The sequence below is a fragment of the Jaculus jaculus genome, chromosome 11, assembly GCF_020740685.1.
Source record: "Jaculus jaculus isolate mJacJac1 chromosome 11, mJacJac1.mat.Y.cur, whole genome shotgun sequence".
Classification (NCBI taxonomy): domain Eukaryota; kingdom Metazoa; phylum Chordata; class Mammalia; order Rodentia; family Dipodidae; genus Jaculus; species Jaculus jaculus.
This window is the reverse complement of record NC_059112.1, coordinates 101,494,858-101,521,989: the sequence shown is the minus strand read 5'-3', so window position 1 is coordinate 101,521,989 and position 27,132 is coordinate 101,494,858. Positions and strand designations below refer to the sequence as shown.

General features: G+C 45.5%; 1 protein-coding gene across 1 annotated transcript in view; it reads right to left on the bottom strand.

Moving 5' to 3' along the window:
• The window catches only part of Cpped1 (calcineurin like phosphoesterase domain containing 1), a 100,390-nt gene that overhangs the window by 58,715 nt on the left and 14,543 nt on the right, over positions 1-27,132 (bottom strand). The window contains exon 2 of the mRNA XM_004652044.2: positions 21,906-22,124. Within this exon, the coding sequence (XP_004652101.2) occupies positions 21,906-22,124 (219 nt within the window). The remainder of the gene's footprint in view (positions 1-21,905; positions 22,125-27,132) is intronic.

The following is a 27,132-nucleotide window of genomic DNA, read 5'->3' as shown; positions in this document are numbered from 1 at the left end:
AGTACATTATATATATGTATAGGAATGTCATAACAACAGCCATCACTTTGCACAATGAATATATTCTAATTAAAACAAAGAAGAAATGACCATAGTACTTCTAGGGAAAATATTTAAAGTACTTGTAGGACATGTATTTCAAGCATTCCAATTGCATAGCTTGATGAGCCAGAAACTACATGCACAGGCAGGAGTGTGAAGCCTGGTAGGTAGCTGTGGGATTTCAGAGTCTGAGAGAAGACTAGGAAGGTGGGAAGTCCCTAACTAAAACCACTGCACGAACAGTAAATATTCCAAGGTGATAAAAAATGACTACAAGTGTTAAACATATATACAGAAATGTATGTTACTAAGACTGTAACCACATAAAATACTAAGTACATAAAACACAGTTGGAAGACTTGCTTCTGGACGTTTACCATCATCTGGACCTCCCATAGTCAGCAGTTTCAGGTTCCTTTCCTGGGGTTGTCAGTGACCATTTACTAATGACCCAAGGGAAGGGGCTAGCCAAGAAACTAAAGGCTAGAGTAGAACTTGATCTGAGGACCACCTCTCAGGATTACTCCGTTATCAGGAGAAGTCCGTGCACGGAGGTCCCGAACACGACCTCCGATCTGATGGCTCAGGGAAGACTTGTGGGACTCGGCACACGGCCATTCTCGTGGCCATGATGTTTCGGGGCAACAGGACTTGGAACCAAGCAGCAAGGAAGTGAAGTGCACAGGAAACCGGGCTCTGGTTTCCCTGTGTCCTCTTTCCCGGGAGCCACAGAGGATCTGCCGAACTTGTGCAGCAATGCCCCGGGATGACATTATGCCTGCTGGAGAAACCCTGCCCTGTAGAGGGCCAGCGCCTGGTCATGAAAACAACACAGACCAAAACACTCTGGCTTTTCAGAAGGAAAGCGGGGCATCCGCACGAAGCACTGTTTCCACAACTGTGTGGACTTTCTGTGGGACTCAGGCCCCTGACAGGATGAAGTGTGGGCAGAGCGCTCACTGTTTTCTATAGACACCAGCTGAGAAGCAGTGCTGGGGGGGGGGGGCAGAGAAGAAAGAAACAGTGCAAGGGCACCTGGGAACCCACAGCAAAGACAAAGAAACAAGGTCTGGTCAATCCCATTCCTGCCAGGGCCAGAAGGCCAATTCCAGATTTAAAAAAAACCCACATGACTACATGAGCACGCTTGTAGAATATACTAGAAAACCAGATGACCTCAGCACAAAGAATGGCCTCTTAGGGCTGGGGATGGGCTTCATTGGTGAGGGCAAATCCAGCACGCATGAGGTTCTGAGTTCAATCTCCAGCATGGAAGGAGACTAATTTCTTTTTTGTTTGTTTGTTTCTGACGCAGGGTGTCTGCATGCAGCCCCAGCTGGCCTAGAACTCTCCATCTTTCTGTGTCAGCCTCCCCAGTGCTAGGATTACAGGCACGCACCACTGTGCCTGACTATGGATTATCTACTTGACTTCTTGAGCCAAAAACTGCACTGAAGATAACGCAAACTGACACATAAGACTCCATTAAAACATGAAAATCCTACTCATCAAAACAACGTAACTTGAAACACGGAAACAAAAAACAGATTAAAGAAAACTAGCGGCAACCGATATAAGTGGGTCACAGGTTTTTCTGTAAGCACACAGCGGAATACTCCATCTTCTGAAGAACAATCCACACATCTTAGTGGAGCATGCTGGCTGAGGTGAACATAAATTCAGAAAGAGAAGGCATATAAAAAGTCTGGCACAGTGATGCACATCTGCCATCTCAGCACTCAGGATGCGGAGACAGGAGGATCACCATAAGTCTAAGGCCAGTCTGGGCTATATGAGTTCTAGGCCAGCCAAGGCTACATATCAGATTTCAAAAGGCAGAAAAAAAAGTATGATGTAATTCACGATTTCCTTTATCTCCTTTCACCATTAATCTCTTCTTCTCTCTTTCCATTTTGTGTGTAGGGGTATGTGTGTTTCTGTGTATTGCTGGGCGTGGGGCCTGGCGTCTTTAGCATGCTAGGCAAGTGCTCTACCATGGGGCTACATCCTCACCCTAAATTTTTTAACTGCATGCTAACTGTATCTCAGAGAAGCTAAGATCAGAACACAGCACAGTACCAGCTATCTCATACTTCAAGACCAGTGACAGTGAGAAGCTAGCCATTTCAGTGTTGGTGAGCCATGGCCAGTGTACACTCCCATTAGCCCATACACGTGGTGGAGGAGACCAGGATGTCCAGCAACACTGAGGAGCACCGGCACGCCCTCCTCACGGGTGACAGAGACCCTCAAGTTAACATGTACTGGACAGACAAGAGCGGACAGCAGCAAGGCATGGGGCATGTGCAGTGTCGTGGACCTATGCTGGCATCCTCCACAATCACAAATAAATGAACTGTGATAGTCCCTGACAGTGATGGCTCTGACACAGATGAGTGACAGGGAAGCGAGCTACAGAACACACTCGGGATAGGGAATAATTTGTATGTGGTTTCAAAATAACATTAAAATAAGCCTATATGTTTCTGAGCAATATTCATATAATAAAAATATAAAGAAATATATTTTTTAATATTGGGACAAGCATGGGGATGCCCTCAGGGGAGCTACTAGTATAGGATCTAACTGGCCTTTCTGTGTTCACAGCAAATTTAACCTCTGGTAGCAGTTACATTTTCCAGTTTCTGGCTTGGAAGTCATTGGATAACCCTATCTGAAAAGTCCCTTTGTTACTGATATTTCCTTTTTTGTGCACGGTAAAGGTGATGGTTACAGTTTCTGCAACCATTTTCCAATCTTAAAGATGAAGAAACAGAAAACTTTTTAAATTAAAAAGCTGCCTCCAAACTTTTTACTACTTGAGGAGAAAAAAACTTTTATTATATGCCACTATTCTTTGGACTTCCTGTCACCTGTCCTTAATCCTTAACTGAAACGGGCACACAGGAGGGTCAACAGGACTAACGTTTTGTTTCTTAGGCTTGTGGATACATGTGTATTCATCTTTATGGTACTGTAGTGTTCTTTATGCTGTTTAGTTTTCCAATATGCTGAAGCATTTAAAATTATTATGAGTTTAGTCTAATACCTAATCTTCAGTAAGACCTGAAGGATTTAATGACAAAACAGGAGAAACGCATGTGCTGGACAACTCACCATAACAGAAGTGGTGCTGATGCGGCACCAGAACTCAAGTCCCGTCACCTGAGCCCAAGCCGGGCATCTCCTTCCGCCCTTTCCCTAGAACTGAGTTTAAGGGCCCATCTCTGCCCTGGAGACTCGCTCTGAGCGCGGCAGTCCCAGCTTATACAAACAAACAGCACAGCGACGCAGGAGGGTTCCAAAGACTACCTTCATAAAAGAGCTCACTCTTTCTTCAAGAGAGCCTATTATGAGAACATCAGGGACTAGCCAGGTTGTGGTGAGCAGCTTCCTTCAGCTCTAAGAATGTCTCCCTGATGCTAGTTGATAGGGTAACTGCACCTGGCCTGCCTCTAGGTTTATTGAGTCCCAGAGCTTGATAAGGAACCGCCCTGTTATCTGTTACTCTACCTCACAAAACAGGCTTTGTTGAGTCTCCACGGCTCCCACTTCTTCTCTGCTAACTGCTTTCTGTTCACAAAGCTGCCAGCAGACCAGAGGAGAATAAATCAGCCCGTGTCAACTCTGAGCAGACTGAATTTATTAAACTCTGAGAATGAGCTACTTAAGGCCACCCCGCCAGATAAGCAAATGAGGACAAGGACAGGGAGTGCATGGAACGGTGTGTTATCACTTAGACATCTTCCTGCCGGCGTAGCCGTGCTAACTCTGGGGCCCTTCATATCTGTGGGTTTCATATCCACAGATCCAATGAAACATGACAATAACACTCAAAAAAATTGTGTCTGCACCAAACACGTATAGACTTTTTTTCTGTCATTGCCCCCTAAGCCACACAGTAGAGCAAATACTTATGTTGGGTATTTTAAGTTTTCCAGGGCCTCTTGGGAGCACAAGGAGAGGGGCTGGAGACTGGCTCAGTGGCTAAAGGTGCGTGTTAAAGCACATGGAGGATGGGCATGGGGTGTCTGGAAATGACGCTGCTCTTTATTGAAGGCCTTGGGTATCAGTGAGGGAGAGGCAGCAGGCGTGGCCAGGCAAGTGTAGGGCACATCTTCAGCTCCTGAGACCCAAGTCACAGACTCTACTATGGCGCTCTCCAAGATAGGCCCCTATAGCATGCTAAGTATTTATCTTAAATACCTTTATATCAACAATTTTTGTTGCCTCAAAGCTAATTTTTTTTTGGCTCAATTGCATGAAAGATACATATCTTTACAACTCACAGTGGAGATGGGGCACTGCTAGGCACATTGAGGTGGTCAGCTGCCTCAGTGGGCCTGAGTGAGGCCAAGCAGGGCAGGCTGGCTAGTCTCCCCATGTGAAGCAAGACAGAATGACAAGTTCACCTAGGAACTAAGAGGCCACTGTCACGCAGGCAGTCTGCCCGTGGCTCCTCTGCCTGAATCTCACAAAAGACCTCGAGACCCCAGAAGGAGAGCCCATGGCACTGACGGCCTCCGGTGGCTTCCCTCTCATCACAGGGGTTTTATACACAAAGCCTCCGACCCTGGACATTGATATTATACATAGATGCTGCTTAGATATCTCCTATCTGCACTGAGGAGAGCACAGAGGAAGGACAGCTAAGTCACGCATGGGCCCCGGGCGGCCTCTATGGAAGAGGTGCAGCGAGTTCAGTCTGCGTCCGTGATGGGCTGCTCTCCTGCCCCTGATGGCAACCTTTTAAGAAGGCGTGAGGCCCTGTGGCACACTGTCAGATGAAAACACTGTAACTATTTTCAGGAGACTTGTCAGAGCATTTGGCTGAAAGAGACCGTGTTTCCAGATAAAGTTGGGCGATAGCTAGAGGTGCTCTGAAGCAAAGCAAAACACGTAGCGCTGCAAGGCAAAGGAGCAAGTTGTCCGGGGCAGCACACCGTCCGTGCTTCTGTGCATCCTGGTCATACTGCTGTTTCACGCAGCCTTTCTGGATACTTTTCAGTAGGAGCTTGAGAGTTAGAGAAAGACAACCAGGACCCTTTTATCCCCCATGCTTCTATTTCCCACACGAAAAGGGCCGTGGTACAGCACGGCCCAGCAGGGTGTGGAATGAGGCTAAAGGAAAAGCAGAGAGCATCACCCGACGACTGCCACCGTGTCTGTCCCAAGTCCCGTGATGCGCGATGTGGTTGATACTTCTGTGAGTCTAGGGATACAGACAGCATCGCCTTCGTTTGCAGATGAGGAAGGTGATGCTCAATGAAGCCTAGGAACCTGACCACAGCAAATGGGTCCTGAATGACACTTGCTTTAAGCCAAGGTCCATCTATGATGTGTGCAGGGCCTATGTCTCGTCTATGTGAACAGTACTTAGGATACACAGTAACTCATGGAAAGAGCCTATTGCAGAAGCCCCCAGGCTGGGAGGGAGATCAGACTCCCTTCTGCTTTGGCCATTACGGCCTCTGCGTGCTTGTTCCATGACACATATGACGCTGTGCGTCTGCCAGCCGTGCAGTCAGTTAACCCTCCCATTGCCCAGAGATAGGAGAACTCGCTTTCCACGTTTTATTAACTCACCAGCCAGAGTTCAGGGGTGGGGTGGCTACATCTTCTGACTCCAGAACCCAGACTCTCCACCATCAGACACATGCTTGGAGTAAACAGGAGTAGGAGCCAGCTGGGGCACGCGCTGCCTTGCAGACACTGATTATAGTTATCAAGGAGGGGGGGCTGCTAAAAACTAATACCTTTGAAGAGGTTTTTAAGAGGCAGAAGTTAGAGTTGAATCTCGAAAGAAGATTGTAATGATGACAGCAATGGCAAGGAGAGTAACTGGTAAAGATGGAGGGATGAGGAGGGCGTGGTCAGGACACCAAGAATTCAGTCACCGCCTCCTGTGTGCTGGTCTTGTTCATTCACTATGTGGTCTCATCCCGCAGCAGGCCTCTGAAGGAGATGCCATTGTTAGTCATGTTTTACACAGGAGTAGGCTCAAGGTCACGCAGCCATTCATGGAGCGGTCAGTGTACAAAAGTGTGGCTGATGCGCTCAGTCCCCACCTTGTCCTGTCTCTGGAAATGTAACGAGAAAGGCACACTTCGGGGATCCCGGTGGGATGTGCCTGGGTAGAAAGGAAACATGACTTGGGTATGAATCTGTAAGGCTCACGTTCTGGGCTGGGAGGATGGCTCAGTGGTAGAGCACCGGCCTACCATGTGCTAAGAAGGTAGTGTACAGCGAAGATTAAAAGGGTCATGTCTTTGTGATGAAGGAAACAATGCCTGCCACCAAACAAGAGGGGTGTGTCTAAGGGAAGAGAGCATGCTTGGTTCCCACATTTTGAGCCTGAAAGGAGCAGTGCAACAGCAGACAGACGAGGAGCCAGAGCTGGCCTAGAGGGGGAACTGTGGAAGGGATCAGAAAATATGGCTCACAGGGTCCATCAGTCAAGTCTGTATTATTGACTCTGGTGAGTGCAAGCAGAAGAGCAATTTATTATAGGGAAAATAGGTAGCAGTGAGTCTTAAGAAAGCTGGAGAATCAGGTTGGAGGCTCTAAGGACAGAAGCAGTCCCCCTGTCCACCCTTCTGGGCCATACAAGACCAACAGTTTCCAGGGAGAAACATATGCCGAGGCCCACAGCCCACTATGACCCACCCCAGCTGCTCGATGCTGGCTGTGGCCACTGCAGCCTCTGGCAGGTAGATGGCAGTGGCTACCTCCCTTCAGGAGTCAGAGGGACCCAACCTCCTCCTCACAATCCTTCCACAAGTCAAACCTGGTCTGGGTAGGTGTGGCCAAATTATCTCACAGGCCTGAGTCCTGGCTAGGGCATCTAGCTTCCATCCCAGCAGCTATAAGATGAATACAAAGGTGCTACAAGGTCAAGGACAAATGTCTACTGCAAATACCTTTAAAAATAAAAACTGCTGGGCTGGAGAGATGGCTTAGCGGTTAAGCGCTTGCCTGTGAAGCCTAAGGACCCCGGTTCGAGGCTCAGTTCCCCAGGTCCCACGTTAGCCAGATGCACAAGGGGGCGCACGCGTCTGGAGTTCGTTTGCAGAGGCTGGAGGCCCTGGCGCGCCCATTCTCTCTCTCTCCCTCTATCTGTCTTTCTCTCTGTGTCTGTCACTCTCAAATAAATAAATAAAAAATTTAAAAAAATAAAAATAAAAATAAATAAAAATAAAAACTGCTAAGTGTGCCCTTCACAAATAAAAATAATCTTATACATTTCAAAGTGAACAAAGAGTTTCAGATGGTGGTGCTGAGGTTGGGATGGTCACTGGACTCTACGGACTTACATAGTTCCTTAGACTACTGAGGCCGTGGAGGCCCCAGGGCACACCTTCAGCAAGCCTGGGCACTGACCGGGACAATACCGTATTCCTTCCCAAGTGCCTCTCATCCCTGGCACCATATGATCACTGTTTAGAGACCTATAGATCAGGGACTCTGGGGGCTGGTTTTAATTTACCAGTAAGTTTTTAAATGTGCCATCTTTGAGCATTTATGCCCTGGACTATTTAACAAAGAGCAACAACCCCCGTGCTGGCAGCCACTTACTAACCTTAACCCAAGAATGCCGATGTGGCCCGGGACTGGCCGGATGGCCTAGACTGGGCTCTGACTTCTGTTTATATCCGCACAGGGTGGCCTTGTGCTGGTGCACATATACAGAGAGGTCATTTTGCACGTGTTGGTCTAGAGCCAAAAGGCTGTCTCGAGCTGGCTGTTTATCAAACTCAGGCAGGGGACACCGGTCTTGGCCCTCTTTTCCAGTTTTTATGCAGGCTTGGCCCAGTGGAGGGCAGCAAATGAAAGGCTTCGCCCCACGGTGGCTGTACCACACCAAAACGGGCACAGTGACAGCGAGTCTAAGCTGTGGCTGCGGACGCAGTGCCAAGAGCTGCCTGCTGGGTGGTGCTGGGCAAGGTGCGCGGCTTCTATACGTGCCTAGAGGAACAGATATTCCCGCTGGCACAGCTACCCTGGCAGCTCTGCCAGGTCGACTAACTGAGCAGTTGCTGTGGCAGAAACAACTGAAGGGGGATGGCTCATTTGGGTTCCCGATTCAGGGGAGACGGTCCATTCTGGTAGGAAAGGCCTGGTACTGGAGTGGGTCTGTCAAGGCAGCAGAAGCCTGCAGAAGCAGTTTCTCACGTGGCACAGTCAGGAAGCAGAGGGAAGGGACCGGAAAGACCAGAACCCAAAGTGGCTCTTAACCTTTAAGGCTAGCCTGCGGGGATTCACTTCTGCATGCCACTCCATAGTCCCAAAGGTACTACAACCGCCCAGCTGAGGGACCTAGCGTTCAAACACACGAGCCTTGGGGGGGAGGGTGTATTTCACATTCAAACTGTAATACCAGGTACTACTTACATATGACAAGATCTTTCCGATTTCTGGGATGGACAAGGAATCAATCAGGGAAAATTACCCGTTTTGAAGTGACTGGTTAAGATCCATATAAAAACTGTTAAGTATTGGCAACCCAGCTCAGCAAGTTTGCATTCTGGGTGCCAAAGCTTGGGTTTCATCTTTAGACAAAACACCCTTCATTAAAGCTGAGAGAAGAACACTAGAGGCCGAGTCTTGCTGCTGTCAATAGTTCCTCAGCTCGTGGAAGCCGCAGTATGGGGGTTCCCTGAAAGCAAGGACAGGGGCCACTTTTGGATCTTCCTGCTTTGTTCCTTTGGGCATTTTCACATCAAAACACCCTCTTTCCTTTTTTCTTCTTTGGTAGGAGGCACATAACACCAAGAAGATGGAGAATTTCGTGTCTAGGGCCATTTGAGGTATTGTTTAGCAATATCTCCAGTTAAAAAATATAAACTGTAGGAGTTGTACTATATTTCAGGACAAATGAAAAATTTCCATTTCCCTTAATATTCTCATTTGGATCAAGAATCTAGCATGAATTTACCTTACATAATAGTAAAAACTGCAGTTATAGTAGGAAATAAAAGGTAGGAAATTCACAGACTATTGCTTGACAATGGCAACCATACAGGTGAATTGAGAAAACATTGTATTGAGTGAATGAAGCAGGCACAAAGGGCAAACCTAGTATCCAGTTCTATTTTTGTAAGGAATCCACAACGGGCCGCTGTGATGATATACGCCTTTAATCCCAGCACTCGGGAGGCAGAGGTGGGAGGATCGCCATGAGTTTGAGGCCACCCTGAGACTACATAGTGAGTTCCAGGTCAGCCTGGGCCAGAGTAGACCCTACCTCGAAAAAAAATAAAAATAAGAAATCCACAACGGGCAAATTAATAGAAGGAACACAGGAACAGAGAATGCTATGTACAAGAATAGGTGTTGGGGTTTCCTCTGGGCTGATGCAAAGTATGTCAATACTAACTGGAGTGATGGGTGCATGCAAAAAAAAATCAACTGATTTAAATAAATAAAATTGTATGGGAATTAATTCTTTATAAAGCTACTTTAAAAAAATAAAACAGAGGGTGTCAAGTGACAGCCAGGGCTCTAAGTACTTCTGAAACCGATTATCTCATTTAATTCTTACGAGAAAAGAATGGAATTGGTACATTATCCCCTGTCATAAAGAAATTCAGCTACGGAAAAATCAGGTAGCTCACCCAGGGTTGGGTGGCGGGTCAGCAAACCATCCAGGATTTGAGTTCCGGCCTCACGGCCCAGGTTCTCAAGCCCGACACCCGCAGGTACAGGGGAGCGCTCCCTGCATGAGGCCTGCAGCTCTGTCGCGGCAGGACAGGACCCGTGTCTACCCGGCGGGGACCGCCGACGGCCTGCTCAGTGAGAGCTGCGAGGCCCAGCTGTACGTGCTCCCGTAGAGAGACAGCCAACATCAGAGACTAAGTCGACAAATGCTACATCTATTTTGGTCTCCTTTGCCATTGATTGATTGATTGATTGTCAGAGACAGAACGAGAGAGAGAACTGGCGTGCCAGGGCATCCAGTCACTGTGATCAAACTCCAGCCACATACGCCATCTTGAGCACATGTGCGACCTTGTACATTTGTGTCACATTTGCGTGTCAGGCTCGCGTGGGACCTGGACAGTCAAACATGAGTGTTGCGGTCAGGTTCGCATTGCTGGTAGAAATCACCCAACCAAGAGCAGCTTGTGGGAAGAAAGAGGTCTATTTTGGCTTATAGGCTTGAAGGAGAAGCTCCATGATGGCAGGGGAAAACGATGGCATGAGCAGAGGGTGGACATCACTTCCTGGTGCACATAAGATGGACAATAGCCACAGAAGAGTGTGCCAAACACTGGCAAGGGGAAACTGGCTATAACACCCATGAGCCCACCTCCAATAACACAGCCCCTCCAGGAGGCATTAATTCCCAAATCTCCATCAGCTAGAAACCTAGCAGTCAGAACACCTGAGTTTATGGGGGACACCTCAATAAAACCACCACAATGAGTCCCTAGGCTTCACAGGCAAATACCTTAACCACTAAGCCATCTCTCCAGCCCTGCATTTTTAAAAATAAAAAAAAAAGCAAATATATATATTAGCTTGACAGTTTTCTAACATTTTTTTCATGAAAAACCCTGAACTACAATGTAGTTTTCTGAGTAGCTACAGGTCCATGGTGAAAGAAAATTCAATTTTTATTTTTATGGGTGCCCTTTAGTACTGTTACATGTTTTTAAACCATGAGCATGCTAGGAGCTACCCAGTCTTACTCAGTTTCAAGCAAATCTCCTCTGACACACCCACTGGATCAGGGCCGTCCCAGAGGGAATCCCTCACAGTTGCTACCCACCACACTGCTATTACCCACTGGGGGCTGCCATGTCCTTTTAGCCCCGTATCCTCACGCTTGGTGTCTCTGTCCCTGCCGAGCCGGCACACCTCCTAGAACCAGACACTCTGCTTGCTTCCTGCTAACCAATGCTGGCCGCAGGAGCAGACCCCTGATACATGTTTGCTGGTTTTGATTAGAAGGACACTTGAGTAAATGAATTTAGGTCTTGTGACCCGACTTAAATGCCAGCTGCCATGAGCTGGCAGGCAGGGACTGGAGGAACGGGTGCGCCTCTCAGGAAGCAGTGCTCTGTCAATGTGAACTCTGTCCCCACTAGGACTTGAAATAAACCCGGTCCTTTGAACACGTTCCCATCCCATGAGTGGAACTTTCCTTCGACTGGACATATTGCTTTCATCTACTAATGCTGTCATTATCTTCCTCTAATTCCCTGAGGTATGTAAATTCAGTGATCTCAAATCTTGCAGGCACAAACAGCTCTCACGTAGCGATCCGGTGCCACGTGGCTAACAGATCAAGCTTAATCAGGTTCTACCGGTTTTCAAATTATAAGTGTTATTTGACAAGATTCATTTAATTTTGCATCTAAAAGCTACCGCTTGTACTGGTGGCTCCGAGGCACGTACAGAAGCTCACTCCTGAATCTGAACTATTTGCCTATGAAGGACATAATTAACAAAATTTAACTGGGTGGCATAATGAGGGGCTTTGGTATGATATTAAATGTGCTCCAATGTACTTTTGGACAAAAAGATTTAAAAAGGTATATTAGCCAAAGAAATTGCTAACATGGCTGCCTTCCAAGTAAACAAAACAAACAAACACCCCCCCCCCTTGCTACAGGAGAGAGGGAGGCAGCTTTGTTAGGTAGTTTAGGGTGACTGTGCCCCTGGAAATAAACAGCAGGAATATCTTTGGGCCTATCCTTGCAGTTTCCACTTTGCTAGAGATCAAAGTATGATCTGACTTCTCATCTCTTCCCTGGAACTATTTTTCCACAAACAACCTTAGCGCCCCTGGGGGGGAAGGTCCTCTTTCCTGGAAAGTAAATCTAATCCTGACAGTGTGGTTGGTCAAGTTCAGCCCCCAGAACTTGGCATTGTGGCCAGCCTCTTCCTGAGGCAGCCTCCAGCCCAGTCCAATCAGCTGTCTCTTGGGATCACCGGAGTGAAGGGAGGGTCCACCACCACAAGGATATAAATATGCTTACGGAGGGTGGGGGGATGGCACGCTGTCTGGGCTGGCTTCTGAGCAGCGAGGTTCCGGTAGGCTTCCCCTGACTCAGTCTTGCTGGGCGACACAAGGAGAGACACCCCCCTCCCCGATTACTCCCACATGAGTTCTCTACTCCACATGACAGGAGCTCTCTGTACTGTCTCTTTCTCTGTGAATCTCTTCTCGTGTTTCTTTTAGGCCCACAAGGGCTCTCATACTACATAGGTGTATTCGTTTTCCTTCCCTTGGTTTTGTACTTTCCTAAATAAATTTAACAGTTTAATAATTATTCTTCTCAGTTTGGTTTGCCTAATTCTTTGGTTAAATGCAAACATGAACCTAGGGTTTGGGGTTCAAGGACTTTATACCTGAACCCCTAACATCCTATTTCACAGAGATTGGACATAGGGCTTTGAACATGCTAAGCAAGTACTCTAATACTGAGCTATTTCTCTAGCCCTCATTTTACTTTTCATTTTTAATATGTTGTCTAGGCTGGCCTTGAACTTGCTCAGTAGCCTAATGAGGTTCTGAATTTGCATTTCCTCTTGCCTTAGCCTCCTGAGTAGCTGAGATTACAGGCCTGATGGGTCTGGCGTAATACAAAAACTCTTCACAAAAATATTTTTTTTTAAATTTTTTTATTTTTATTTATTTATTTGAGAGCAACAGACACAGAGAGAAAGACAGGTAGAGGGAGAGAGAGAGAATGGGCGCGCCAGGGCTTCCAGCCACTGCAAACGAACTCCAGAAGCGTGCGCCCCCTTGTGCATCTGGCTAACGTGGGACCTGGGGAACCGAGCCTCGAACCAGGGTCCTTAGGCTTCACAGGCAAGCGCTTAACCGCTACGCCATCTCTCCAGCCCTCTTCACAAAAATATTTAAGGAGCCGGGCGTGGTGGCACACGCCTTTAATCCCAGCACTCGGGAGGCAAAGGTAGGAGGATCGCCGTGAGTTCAAGGCCACCCTGAGACTCCATAGTGAATTCCAGGTCAGCCTGGGCTAGAGTGAGACCCTACCTCAAAAAACAAAAAAAAAAACAAAAAAAAAAAAAATTTAAGGAGAGCTGGAGAAGCAGCTTACTGGTTAAGGTGCTTGCCTGCAAAGCCAAAGGACCATGGTTAGATTCCCCATGCCCCATGTTGGCCAGATGCACGAGGGGACACGGGTGTCTGGAGTTCATTTGCAATGGCTAGAGGCCCTGGCACACCCATTCTCTCTCTGTCAAATAAATTTAAAAAAATTAGGACCATAATGCCCTTAAAGGATCTGACAAAAATTAAAAAAAAATTCCCTAATTATTTTCCTACGATGCCTATACAAATACCCTGAACTCAGCCCAGTGTTTCAGGGCTTACTGGATGGCCACGCCCATCTGTGGATGTCACATCCAGGTTAAGAAACCTGGCCCAAAGGATTCCCCTTTTCAGACATTGTTTTAAGTGGTGTCCGAGAGAAAATAATTTTTTCTTGACTTCTTGTGAGACTTGTATTTCCTTTGGTCCTGACATATTTCTACTTTTAGTTTTATATTGTATGCATTGGTTCCCGTTCGGCCTTCTTGAATGTACCATGGAACTTAGATAAGGCAAGACTCTCTCAATCTTCACTTTCTGATCTCAGTGCTAGAAGCTAGAGGGACAGAATATGAAAGAGATTTTCCCATAATCAAAAGGTTCCTGTTAACTAGTTCGTCTTATTCAGTACTAATCATTTCATTGAATTATTGAATGTTTATCTTTCCCTAGCTATAATAAAGAAAAAGCTTTTAATTAAAACTACAGTTTCTGCCCCTAAGTTTGTACCTTGGCCAATTCTAAATTCCACATGTTCACTATGAAGAGGCAGCTCCAGTGTTAAGAGAGTAGGAGACTGCGTGTTAGTACATGGACATTCGGGTTCTTATTCTATTCTGGGGGCATTGGGCATCTGGAATCCATTCTGCGAATGTAGATTGGAGAAAACTAATTTCCTCTAACTCCTAATTGATATTGAGCAGACCCTTATGTTAAGATATTAGCAGCAACTCACAGAGGCAGGAAGGCCTTTGTGAATTTTTCATCAAGAGAAATTACATGAATATTCCTGATTACATTACAGTTGCTACACATGCCAAAGAAAATGGAGTCCACAGCCACTCTGAAACCAGATGGTGAGCAGTTCTGTGCCAAACAATATAGACTAGATCTAATATGTAATACAAAATAGACCAAAGGAGCATGTATTTGTTGGACACAGGCAGGGCCCTGGTTAGAGCAAGCCCAAGCTGTCTGACACGAAGGCCCCGGGCCATGGAGAGGTCGCAGCAGCCTGAACCTCCGGTCATACCTCAGGGTCCCGACCAACAAGGGAGCTCCTGCCCCCATTCTTGGGGGTTGCGGTGAGCCAGGATTCTCCCCTCATTCTTGGGGGTCGCAATGAGCCTGGACCCCTAAACAAAATCTCAGCCTTGAGATCGGCAGGAAGTAAGGCCACTCCCTCTCCAAGCATGGGATACCTGGACATTCAGATAAGACTTAGGCTTTACATATAACCCTGTGACCTTTGGCCAGTTGCTTAGGAAACTCCTTATATGGTTTCAGCTAGCACTTTTGCACAGTTCATCCCCTGGTACCATTGCCTCTGTGGTGGAATGTATGTCTCCATATGCTAATTAGGCATCAGCAAGCAACCTTGTACGTCCAATCCCCTTAGGAGCCTCAACAGCTTATCAACCCCATTTCCCTATTGAGTACAGAGAGCTGTTCACAGAAACTGTCTCCCGAGAGTGATTCTTGTGCGCTCACCACCACAGATGCCTGGATTGCCTTTGGGGGAGCCGCGGCCAGGCTCCGAAGGACCCAGGGACCCACATATATTCATTTTTTTTTAAAAAAAACCAGCTTAACAATATTTCAATATTAATTGGTTTCATTGCATTTTAAAACATTGCCCTGGGCTAGAGAGATTGCTCAGTAGTTAAGGTGCTTGCCTGCAAAGCGTAATGACTCGGGTTGACTCCCCATTAGCCACATAAAACCAGACACACAAAATGACACCTGTGTCTGGAGTCTGTTGGCAGTGCTACAGCCCCTGGTATATGCCCATTCTGTCCCTCCCTCCTTCCCTCCCTCTCTCCCTCTTCCCTCCTTCCCTCCCTCTCGGTCTGTCCTTGCAAATAAATAAAAATATTAAAAAAAAATAAAAATAATCATCCTGTGATGTGGCCCAGGGGCGTCATCAACCTGCCAAAGGGACCCAAGGCACGTCAAGAGTGCTGACACCATTCCAGCAGCCAGTGCTGCCTCTGCCAGGCCATGTCACCATGTGTCAGAAGCTGGCAGGGCTAGAAGGATGATCACACACACCTAATCAGAAGCAACTATGCACGGAATGCTCTGAGTTTCCCTAATTAGTAATATTAGGTAAATTAGCTCAAACCACTTTTAATCAGCCTTAGCAGAAGGGAGGTATTGTCCCTGATTGTGCAGATGCTTCCATGGGGCTCGTAATGGGTAGGAAGGAGTGAGGAGCCGAGGGGCCTGGCTGATTGCCCTTGGTGGCTGATCAGCATAACAGCTGAACAGAGATAGCCCGGCCAATTCCCCATCCCCGAGCCTGGTGATATTTTGACGGAGGCATCACATTCTTGCATACAAATCACTTTGTTTCTGTTTCTGTATATTAAACTGTATGGTAAATTGTCTTTAAATCTCAGTATTTCTTGGAGTAGGCACTTAAAAATAAAAACTCAAGGCTAATTACACAGTGGAGGAAATGAATGTGAATTAATTCAGCTTCTTACAAACAAACAGAAAACTGCACTCTCACATGGACACAAAGGCTTGTGCTCAATGGAAACTTTTTGAGATGTGGCAGGCACTCCTGGAACTTACTGTTTGTATGACAAGGACTAGGGTTACCAGTTGATCACGACCCCCAGGGAACCACAAAACAGAGTGGCTGGCACTGACTCCGTGCAAACGATAGACTAGATGCCAAGCCCAGCTCGTCCCATTGGACTTTGTCCTGATGACAGGCATGGCTGTAGGCACAAGCACAGGTCCGAGGATGCTCGCAACACTGACTCTTCGACTAACACCAACCACGGTTATGTCAGAGATGATCACACCTAGTTATGACTAAAAAGGACTAGCCAACTGTGACGTGACGTTCCCATTGTGAACTTAAGTTTCTAAAAAGCTACATCTACTAGGAACAAGGCTGAGTGGACTGATAGAGCTGTGATCACAGAGAGATGGAATGTTGCAGGATCAGAGCCAAATTGCCTTGGGATACCTTTATCCACTTAAAAGTCATTTACTGTCCACCTCTGTGGTTTGACTTCACATCCTGGTCATTATCAGTTGATCAGGTGTGATGTTTTTGTGAGGTGCAAACAGACCCCAGCTTCCACCAACCCAGGTGCTAAGAATGCCATCAGAAAGCGCCTAAAACCTATGGCGGTGGTCTTCCCCACCACACTGCTCCAACCTGCCTATCTGCCGGTCAGCCAGTACATTTGAAAAGTCCCTTGACTTATGACTTCCTTTTGCTCTGTAGCTATAAAGCCTTCATGAAACTGTTAACACATTGGAACATGGAAACGGGGTAACCTAAAGCTGTGTTCCCAGGGCATGGTCACTCTTTGGGCTCCAGAATAAACTCTTACTTAGCCCCTTTGAGGTGGGAGCTGCGTCTTTTGCATAGACACCATCCATGGAATGAAACACAGTGGTTAAAAGAGACTGCATGCACCAAAATGGACAGATTTTCCAAACGCATGAAAGGGGGAAAGAATAAGTCACAGAACAATGTGCACTGTGTGGCTGTATATTTAAAGACAAAGTTGTTTAGAAACACGAACGCTTTGAACTATGGTGATGAAAAATGAAAGACTTGGGGAGGAGGTCTGTGGTTTACTTAAAGATTTTTAAATCTTTTCAAGGAGAATCTACTCATACATTTCTTGCATAATTTAAACATCTGATAAAATAATAAAATAACCATCTCCATTCTATTTTGACTCCTATAAGAGGTTAGAATGATGAAAAAAAAAAAAAAAACAGTTTCATGTTTCCACACATCCTTATTCTTGGCTCAGCAGTCAGAGGTGCTGGCTTGCACATATCCTTATTTTTTACTTGCAGGTGAAGCACAGATTTTCTCTATTTCATTCAGTGGCATAAAGTAGGCGTTGAGTATATATTTATTAAATGAATCAGTTGACCATTTTATTCACTTATTCCAGAAATTTGTATGGGGGTGCCTACCATGTGCTAGCCATCTGCTGAGGGCCACGGGAAACAATGATTTATCTGGCCGGTGATGACTGAGTGTCTTCCATATGTTCAATCTCTGTGTGTGTGTGTGTGTGACACACACACACACACACGCACACACACACACACACAACTGCCCTCTAGTACCTCAGAACTGGGGTGAACTTGATGGTGAAGGGATGAGATAAGGCCCTTTCCTGGCCAAAGCCTTAATCCTTGCTTTTGGATTTCAAAACCATGCCTCTGAGGCTTTGCTTATCAGAGTGTGTCTTGCACAGAATTGTGTTCACGTGTCTGTGTCCACGTGGGCTGAAAGCGATAAACATTGGCCTCCCTGGGCTCTATGAGCAAGAATGGAGCCACTGGCTCTGCTCTTTGCCTGAAGTTTTACTCAGTGCCTGGGTTTCTGAGTGTCGCCTATTGTTCATAGACTTGCAATCTCTAAGCAGGGAAGGAATCCTGACTTCACATCCTGATAAATCCTCCATTTGGCCATACTCCTCTAATCAGGACTTGAGCTGCACTCTGTACCCAGTGTGAGGGAAAGGCTGCTAACCCACAGCAAACTTTACTTTCCAGGCCTCACTCCCTAAGGGTAAAGCCTATTGGCACTTCTACTCGTTCCCATGGTGCCTCCCATTCATCACCATCTCAGTGTGGGGTGGTTTTACCAGATTTTTGCAGCCATATCTGCAAAAGCCCAGCCCTTCTCCACCTTGAACTTAAGACTTTTACACCTATGTGGATTACTCCTCAGTATCATTGGCAAATACAACTGACTCTTGGCTTGTCAGAGCCATTTTTGGGGTTTAATTCTATTTTTACATTGAGTCCCTTTGGTACCAACAGAAATTGCCCTACAAATTCAACCATAAGAAGTCTGGGACTGTTTAAACCTTTAAATTAATATATGGCTACCATGCAGCACTGTGCAGAAGTTAACTTGGGGACTGTCATGAAGCTAGACTGAGAAAAAGGCTTCCAGTGGTAAAAAGTTTCTTTCATCTATAAATTCCAAAGCATCAATTCTGCAGATCTAGGAATCTTTACCCAAATCCTCTGGTCCAGATCTCATTAGAAATTGGAGTTTTTCAAACTTTAATAAAAAGCAGAAAGAAGGATATACAGTATTAAATAAGCAGGTACTTGGGTAGCAACCCCTAACAAAACTGAGGAATATTATATTAGCAAAACATGAATGTCTCATTGAGCAATAAAGAGTACAAACAGCCTCAGATCCATTCTGGGCAATTTTGCTGCCAATCAAGTCAATTTCAAATTTAAAATAAATGTCTTCATTTTCAGATCTTTCTGAATTTTGGAATGAAGAAAATACCCAGAAAACCACAAAGATAATAACTACAGAGTGAGAAAAACCCGAGTGTCTTAGGTTTGTCCTTTAGGCCTCAGCACCAATGGCTACCTATGCTTCTGTGTTTCCTTTCCAAAACTCAGCTCTGCAGAAGGCCCTGGTCCTTCATTTCTACTATGATACCTACAGCATCTAGTGGTGAAGTTGCTGCTTACTTTGCATTCAATGGGCATTTGTGGATGAACGAATGCTGCAGTGGATATTTATAATGGACAAGCATATTATTACCTTCATATAAAATCACTACTTAGAAAAGCCTTTTGCTTCATTTTAAACTAATATCTACTTGACCCAAGATATTATTTATGAAAGAATTAAAAATATGTTTTCCAATTTTATTTGCCTATTAATATATGCATTTGGTAATTAACAATGTGTTAAGCAGTCAAACCAAATAATTACTTTTCTAGTGTCTGCCCCTCCACATGCACTAAATGAGAAGGAAGCAACTTATTACATATTAAAACATGGTAACTAGTTTTAAACTGTTCTATTTAATCTCAGGCCACCCTATTCAAAACAGTTCCAGTCCTCTCACTGGCTCAACACAGTCCAGATCATCAGAAGAGATTATGAATTCTGCTCCAGCTGCATTGAATATAAAATATATGTTCAGGAGTTTGCCAGATCACATTTACAAGGTCTTTTGACCAGCTGGTAGAACTGATCATAAAAACTGCATCTTTTAATTTACTTGTGCTCAGTATATTCTATTTAAGAAGCAATGTAATTGCATGAAAAACCTTTATTTTAAATCTTATATTGAAATATGACTGAATACATTAACATAACTCAGAACAAATCAGTAAACATCCACAAGAACATGTTATATAATCCCAGTGCGCCTCATAATATTCAGCCTTTAAAGAAAAGAAACAACTGGACAGAAAAAAAAATGCTAAACTTGGAATCTGTGTTTAAGGGTCCAACAGAAGCAGCTGTTTGCTCTCCACGTGGTCCAGAGTGAATGCGGCAGAAACTGAAGGGCAAGCAGGCCTACATCATCCTGAAGAAACAAGCTAACTGCAAACCAAGCTGTCTGGAAGAAGCACTAACATGTTGGTTGGGTCAACAACCCTATCACCTTAGTTCACCTGAGCAAACTCAGTTGTTTTATTTCCACCTCCATCAGAATCTGCAGCCCTAGAGTGATGCCCACACTGCAATCTCCTTGGCACCTGGGCACCTTGGCCACAAGTCATTAAGGGGGGCCCAACTTTATGAGCAGCTACTATTTAACTTCATTACAACAGCAAACTAAAGACCTTCATCACAAGCATGTTTCAGTACAGAGCTGCCAACGTGGTCTCCTGGGCTGCTGTTCCCATGCCATGTAGCCCCAGTCTATGCCGAGTTTCTAATTCTTGCTGTTTCAATGGGTTCTTGACTCAGTGACTAAGAGCCTGACATAAGGGGTTTGTCCACATTCACCTGATCTCTCAGAGGCAGATGGGCCTCCTGGTCCACTCTCCTGGGTTCCAGCTGAAGTCACTGTCAGCTGTTCCCCTCTTCCAGTCACTGCACAGGGTCAGTCTAGGACAGATGTTTCTTCAAGTGATGTCACTGGGCTCTATATGATGGAATTCCTAATGTAGGCTTAATCCCATGCATGGCTTTGCTAGAAACCAGAGTAAGGAGAAGGAAAGCAGGCCAAGGAGTCTCCCTGATGGTTATTTTCCATGGACATTAGAGAGGACAGTCTTAGCTGCTTCTTCCATTATCCCATCTATACTCAGGGTCATGTTTCAGATTGGGGGTGGGGGGTGGGGCGGCAGACAAGTGGATCTTGGATGGGACAAAGAATAGCTCGGTCTCTACAGGGATTAAAAGTCATGGGAGAGGGGCTGGAGGGATGGCTTAGCAGTTAAAGTATTTGCCTGCAAAGCCAAAGAACCCAAGTTCAATTCCCCAGAACCCACGTTAACCAGATGCACAAGGGGGCACATGCATCTAGAGTTTGTTTGCAGTGGCTGGAGGCCCTGGCGTGCCCATTCCCTCCCTCCCTCCCTCCCTCCCTCCCTCCCTCCCTCCCTCCCTCCCTCCCTCCCTCCCTCTCTCTCTCTCTCTCTCTCTCTCTCTCTCTCTCCCCCTCCCTCCCTCCCTCTTTCTCTGTCAAACAAATAAATAAATAAAAATAAAAACAAAAACTCATGTCAGGACTCAGAGTCTAGGCCTACATGTAAAGTCAGCCAAAAATCTACATCTCTACACACTGTTTGTGTCCTGCCCTGGTCTTCAGGTCACCTCTGTTACAATTAGTAGACTCAGGGACACAGCTAGGAACAGAGGTTATGGCAACTAATTCTTCCTCCTTGGTGGAAAGGACCACTTTCAACTTCCTTACACTTTTTCACTGGGCTTCTGGCCTGCCTGGAGAGGAGGCGATCAGAGTGGGATATGGAAGAGGAGAAATCCAGAGTCATCAGCATCTTTTTTTTTCTCCAGTTCACATGGCTGCAGCAGAGCTGACCTCACATCCCAGCTTCAGGGGTCATGCAAGTCAGATGGACATGATCTGTGACCCTGAGTGACCCACCCAAAGTAAGGCACTTTCTTTTTATTGTGACCTCTGTAAAACTGTATATAAAATCAGAGCTCCCATGGGCCACTACCTAGAAAAGGCCTACATGGAAAGGAAGTCAACCTAGAGGAAATCAGAGCTAAACGGCAGAAAGGCCAAGTCCCAGTAACAACTTCTAAGCCTCTGAATGCAACTGTCCCTGAAGTGCTGACCTGCCCCTGGACATTGCAGTCCCATGAGGCAGTAGACATTTTTAAAAACAAACTTAAGTAGGGTTTCTCTAACTTATAAGCAAAAAAGTGCCAACAAATAGAGGAGAAATACATGTTTAAGAAGCAAAAAGAGAAGGGATGTTACATTTATGGATCTGGCATCTGATGTACATGGTCTGTGACTCTGAATGAACTACCCGAAATAGGGTGCATTGTTTCTCCTGTGTCTAGAAATTGTTCAGGTTTGTCTTTGGAAATGCAGAAAGGTGACATGGGGAATCTCTTCCATTTTTCATTCTGAGCTTGGATCATCAGAACAGTGGCTCTGCCTAATTACTGTGATTAATCTCGCCAAATTCTAAATATAAAATGAGTGTATATTTTCTGTTGCTCAAAGACTCTGCAGCAGTCGGCATCCCTACCCAACAGAGATGTCTTTGGAGCCTGCCTCCATCAGGTCATGACGGGCTGAAGGGAAAAAGGTCACAAGTGACAACCCAGGCTTACCTGGCATGGCATGGACGAGGTCTCCGCACAGGACAAAGAACTTGGGTTTGGGGTTCATCTTGTTGATGGCCTCAACAGCTTGCTCGGTGAGACGAACCTCCTGTTCCCACTCATCACCGCCACTGTCACAGTCCCCAGTGGACCAGGCCTTCATCAACCCAAACTGTGGGTCTGCGCCTTGGATGAAGTAGAATGGGCCTTTCCATTCCCTTTCCTTTTCTGAAAAAAAAGAAAGAAAGAAGGAAAGAAAGAAAGAAGGAAAGAAAGAAAGAAAGAGAGAGAGAGAGAGAGAGAGAGAATGATATAAAATCCATCTGCAAAGATATCCAGGTTACCACATAAGTGAATACAATATTTTTCTTAAATTAAGTAGGTCATTTTAATAAGCTACTCTTCAAACATACCATTTTCCTGTCACTGTCTAGAAGATTTTGATTTGTACTAATTATGCCTGGGACCTAGTGATTCCCAAAGGCCACAAGAAATCACATGGGCTGCTACAGCCATGTGCCAAAGCTGTTTGTTTAAAAGCTAGACATCCAAAATGAACCACAGACCACCACAGAGCACAGTAGAGAGGGTATTAATGCTCAATAATAGTGTTCTAATTAGAATTAAAAATACCCCAAATTGAATGCTGCCAGAAGTATTATATTTAAATTACTAGGTGAAATGCTTACAAATCTTTTCTGCCAGGCTTAATGGCACCATTTGCACTGTTTCAGGGTATGCAACAGAATTTTAATTATAAAACTTGGCTCTTGAAGCTCTGGCTATCTGGTGAGAAATGTGGTGCCAGGAATGAAATCTTGAAATCTTGAGATGAGTAAGTCAATGTGAAATTTTTAAAAAAAAAAAAAAAGAATAAGAAAATATCAATGCTAAATTTTCAAAGGCAGCATGAATTAGGTTTGGCACAATGTGAGACTGAACATAGGGAAGATTTATTTTTTCCCAGTTTTATTGCACTGAAACTGACGTGTGTGTGTGTGTGTGTGTGTGTGTGTGTGTGTGTGTATGATGCGCATGTACACATGATCTCTTAACACATGTACAGATGGTGAAATAATTACTATAATCAAACTAACATATCTACCACCTTACCTTTTATGTAAGGGTGGTAAGAAAAATTAGTATCTACAAATTTCAAGCATAAAACACAATATGAATAACAAATTTGGGCTAGAGAGATGGCTTAGCAGTTAAGGCACTTGCCTGTGAAGCCTAAGGACCCAGGTTCGATTCCCCAGAGATCTCATGTAGTGATATCCACATCCTCTGGAACCCTCTAGTGTGAACTGCACCAGCTTCCAGTCAGTAGGCTACAGTACTGAGATGTCCCTTCAGAGAAAGGCTAGGAAAGAACTATGATCTTCCTCTTCCCTTTCTCTCATCCTTGACTGGAGGTCGGAAGTTGTCATATCATGAATAGCCCACGTGGCAGGGAGCAGACAGATGCCTCTGGACAACAGCTGCATGAAACCCACATCCTGCTACTAACCATGTGGCCTGGAAGAGGGCCAGAGCTATCCCTCAGGAGCATTCACATGAGACCAGAGTCCCAGGGATACTTTAAGTGGACCCCCAGGGCACACTGGTATCAGAGCCCAGCCAAGATGTACCCGATTCCAACAGAAACTATGATGAAAATACAGGTTTGCAGCTTCAAGCTGACGTGTTTCAAGGTAATTTAGAATGTGGTGATGGATATGAATTAGGCAAGAGAGATAGAAAGGGCCGAGGAGGAAAAAGAGTTTTAAAGTGTAGAATGCATATCATGGAAAAAAAAAAAAAAACCCTCACGATTCTGCTTTGTGTTTTAAAGTTAATTGTTAATAACTTTTACTTGTTTTATCTGAATAATAACCTTTGTATACCACTGAATGCTTTTAGCAATGTTCCAATTTCTGAGGCCCTTTGTAGAGCTAGTTAAACTGTACAAATTAATCAGAAACATATCTAGGAAGTGACTGGCACCTAAGGTCACAGCATCAATCAACCTTCTACAGCACAGTTTAGAAACAGTTCCCTACAGCAAACATTTTAACAAGTGGTTTCCCATGACAAATAGCCAAGAGTCTCAAAAAAGTCAATAGTCTTTGCAGTTATTAAAATTAATATTTCATTACTTATTTCCTCAGTAAATACTTTGATAGACTGTCAGTTTTGATGTCAAAGCACAAAATACAGCTTCAAGCTAAAGTGAATGGCAGCTCCACATTATCAACACTCAGTCGAGAAGGAAATTTGCTGACTCAGGGCTTTGTACTCACACATGATACTCTTAAGGCCTCAGGCGGGAAACTGGTGTTCTTTAGTCTCATCTTAATTTGAGTCAAGGTCCAACAGTCCAAAAGCCTGATGTCCTCTATCACTCTATCTCCTTTACTCCATGAGGAAGGGTCTCTCACTGAACCTGGAGCTCCATGTTTTTTTGTTAAACTAGTTTACTAGGAATCCCCAAGCATCCTCCTGTTTCCGCTCTCCACAGCACTGGGGGTCCAGACATGGGAAGATGTGTCCAGCTTTTTAGGTGGGGGCAGGGATCGAACTCCACAGGTCCTCATGCTTGCACAGCAAGCGCTCTTCCTCACCGAGCTCTCCCCAGCTCAGGATGGAATGGAATTCTTTTTGTTGTTGTTTGTTTGTTTTGTTTTTCGAGGTAGGGTCTCACTGTGGCCCAGGCTGACCTGGAATTCACTATGCAGTCTCAGGGTAGCCTCAAACTCCAGGCGATACTCCTACCTCTGCCTCCCAAGTGCTGGGATTAAAGGCGTGCGCCACCACGGCCGGCCGGAATGGAATTCTTAACAATATTTGCATTGGATTATTTCACCTAAGTCCAGACTTATCCCTAAGACTGGGGGATGAGGCCTGAGTACCTGCCAGATGACATCTGCAGAATGCTGTGACCGCATCCTTTCCAGGGCAAAGCAAGTGCCTGACCCTCAACTGATAGACCTTCTGGAAGGACGGCCCGGGGCAGTCAAGCCACAGACACTTAGATTAGCCAAGGCACATTTCTAAAGTAGCTGATATACAATCAGAGCATCTGTCATTACTGAGAAACACACCCACTTAGAAATTCCACCTTTCCTCTAACTTTTCCTAAAGCACTGACAGGACACTGCCTGACAACACTAATTAAGAACTGCCTGGAAAAGGAGGCTTGCGAGTGAGCGCACAGGAGGACAGTGGCGAGGACAGGCTCTACAGGAGAAGATGAGGTCGGGGCTGGGCGCCTGGGACTGTGACAGGGACCATAAGTATCGGCAGCCCTGGGAATGGGTCCGAGACACAGAGCCGGCATTGGAAGGCTCCTTGGCTGAGCTGTGTGTCCACCCAACTTTGAGAAGCACCGCCTACAACTGGCCAAGGAGCACTGCGCACTGGAAGTTAGCATGCAAAACAGGTACGGATGGCTTTACTCTCCCTGGACTGTTGTTGCTAGTGGGATACAGTTTTGGTTTGTATCCTTCCTTTCTAATTGTCTTTGAGGTCCCGGCCACGGTTTACATTGGCATTCGGTCCTAGTCATCTTAGTATTGTCCATGATTACCTAATTATCACCTTCTAAATGGCCTTTCAAAACCAAGCCAGGATTCTTTGAATGGTAAGAACTTAATTGAGGAATTCTTTATTAATTAGTGAGTTTTAATACTTTAGATCTTACATGACTTTGTGACATACAATGAAAACACCCATGCGCAAGGATGTGTGGGCATCACACATGCACATCACCATCAGAGAGGGACAGACTTTTCCTACAAAAGCACCCAGTCAGGAGTCCTAACTGATGACTGATGAAACCATGGCCAAACCTTTATGAGGAACTAAGCATGTACAGAATGAGCAAAAGAACACGAGTTAACTGAAATCTCATTTCTGACTCAGATGGCACCAAAACAAGGCTATATTACATATTATATTTTATATATAATATATCCTATATACACTATATTATGTATTACAATCTTTGGAAACACTTGATACAAAGCTCTGGGATGATGCCTATAATGTGTTTCCTATTAGTACGCAATAGCACCCACACTTCTTTCATTCCAACACCTAAGGCAGCTGTGAATGAGAATGTCCACAGTGAATGTAATCTCTTAACAAATTCAGAGAGAGGGTGATCGGGCTCTCCACAACAGCCTAGCAAAACACCACAGATGCAACAACTCAGAATGACACACGCTATTACCTCATTGTCCCTGGAGGTCAGCCTGGCTCTACCTGCCTCTGTTTGCAGCCCCCGCACATTGAAAGCAGAGCACTGAGCAGTGTGGAAGTCTTGGCTGAAAGCTTGCATGGCCAGGGCCTACCTCCAAGCTCACTTCCGTGGTTGTTGGCAGTGTGACTGGAGGGCACCAGTGTCTGTCTGGCTGCACAGCATCCTTGGTTCTCTGGTAGCTCACTGTATTAAGCCATCAAGGCAGAGGATCTGCTGGCCATGGAAGCTATTATCTCAGTTACAAAGATGAGCTTAGTTATAGTCTTACATAGCACAACAATAAAAATGACAACCCATGGCTCCTGTCGGCTCTTCTTTGTCACAATCAAGTCTCTAGGCTAGCCCACACTAAGGGCAGGAATTCCAGGGGAAGGGATCATGGAGCAGAGCTGAACAGGTCACAGATGCTAATATAAAGCCCAGGCCTAGCCAGGTGTGGTAGTGGACACCTATCCCAAGCATGCTAGAGGCAGACAAAGGTAAGAGGATTAAGAGTTCAAGGTCATATTCAGTTACAAAGTGAGTTTGAGGCCAGCATGGGCTACATGAGGCACTATCTCAAAAAAACGAAACCAAACAAACAAAGAGAACAACCCAGGTTTAACTTTAGATACTTAGTTCAGTTCGGTTCAAGTTTGCACCTGTCCTTTTGGGATGGAGCTGAGATAACCTTGTGTATTTTGGTCTGTCTATGGGTGCCCAGAGACCTCAGTTCACAAAGCCCACCTTTTGCCACCAGAGCTTTGGAACCAGTCAGTCCTGAAGGGATTCTCAGAGTTGCCTTAAACAGCTTTGTACTTAACCAAGGGGGAACAAGGCCTAGACAGGAGACTTAGGACTCAAGTCCAAGATCCCATAGTTAAAGATTCTGTCCAAGAGCTCTTCAGGATCTTTCAGCTGGAGAGAAGCACAAAGACAGAATGGGCCCCTGGCTGTCCAAAAGTTGTCCATCTCCACAGAAAACTGTTTCCAAAAAGTTTACTTCGAATGGAA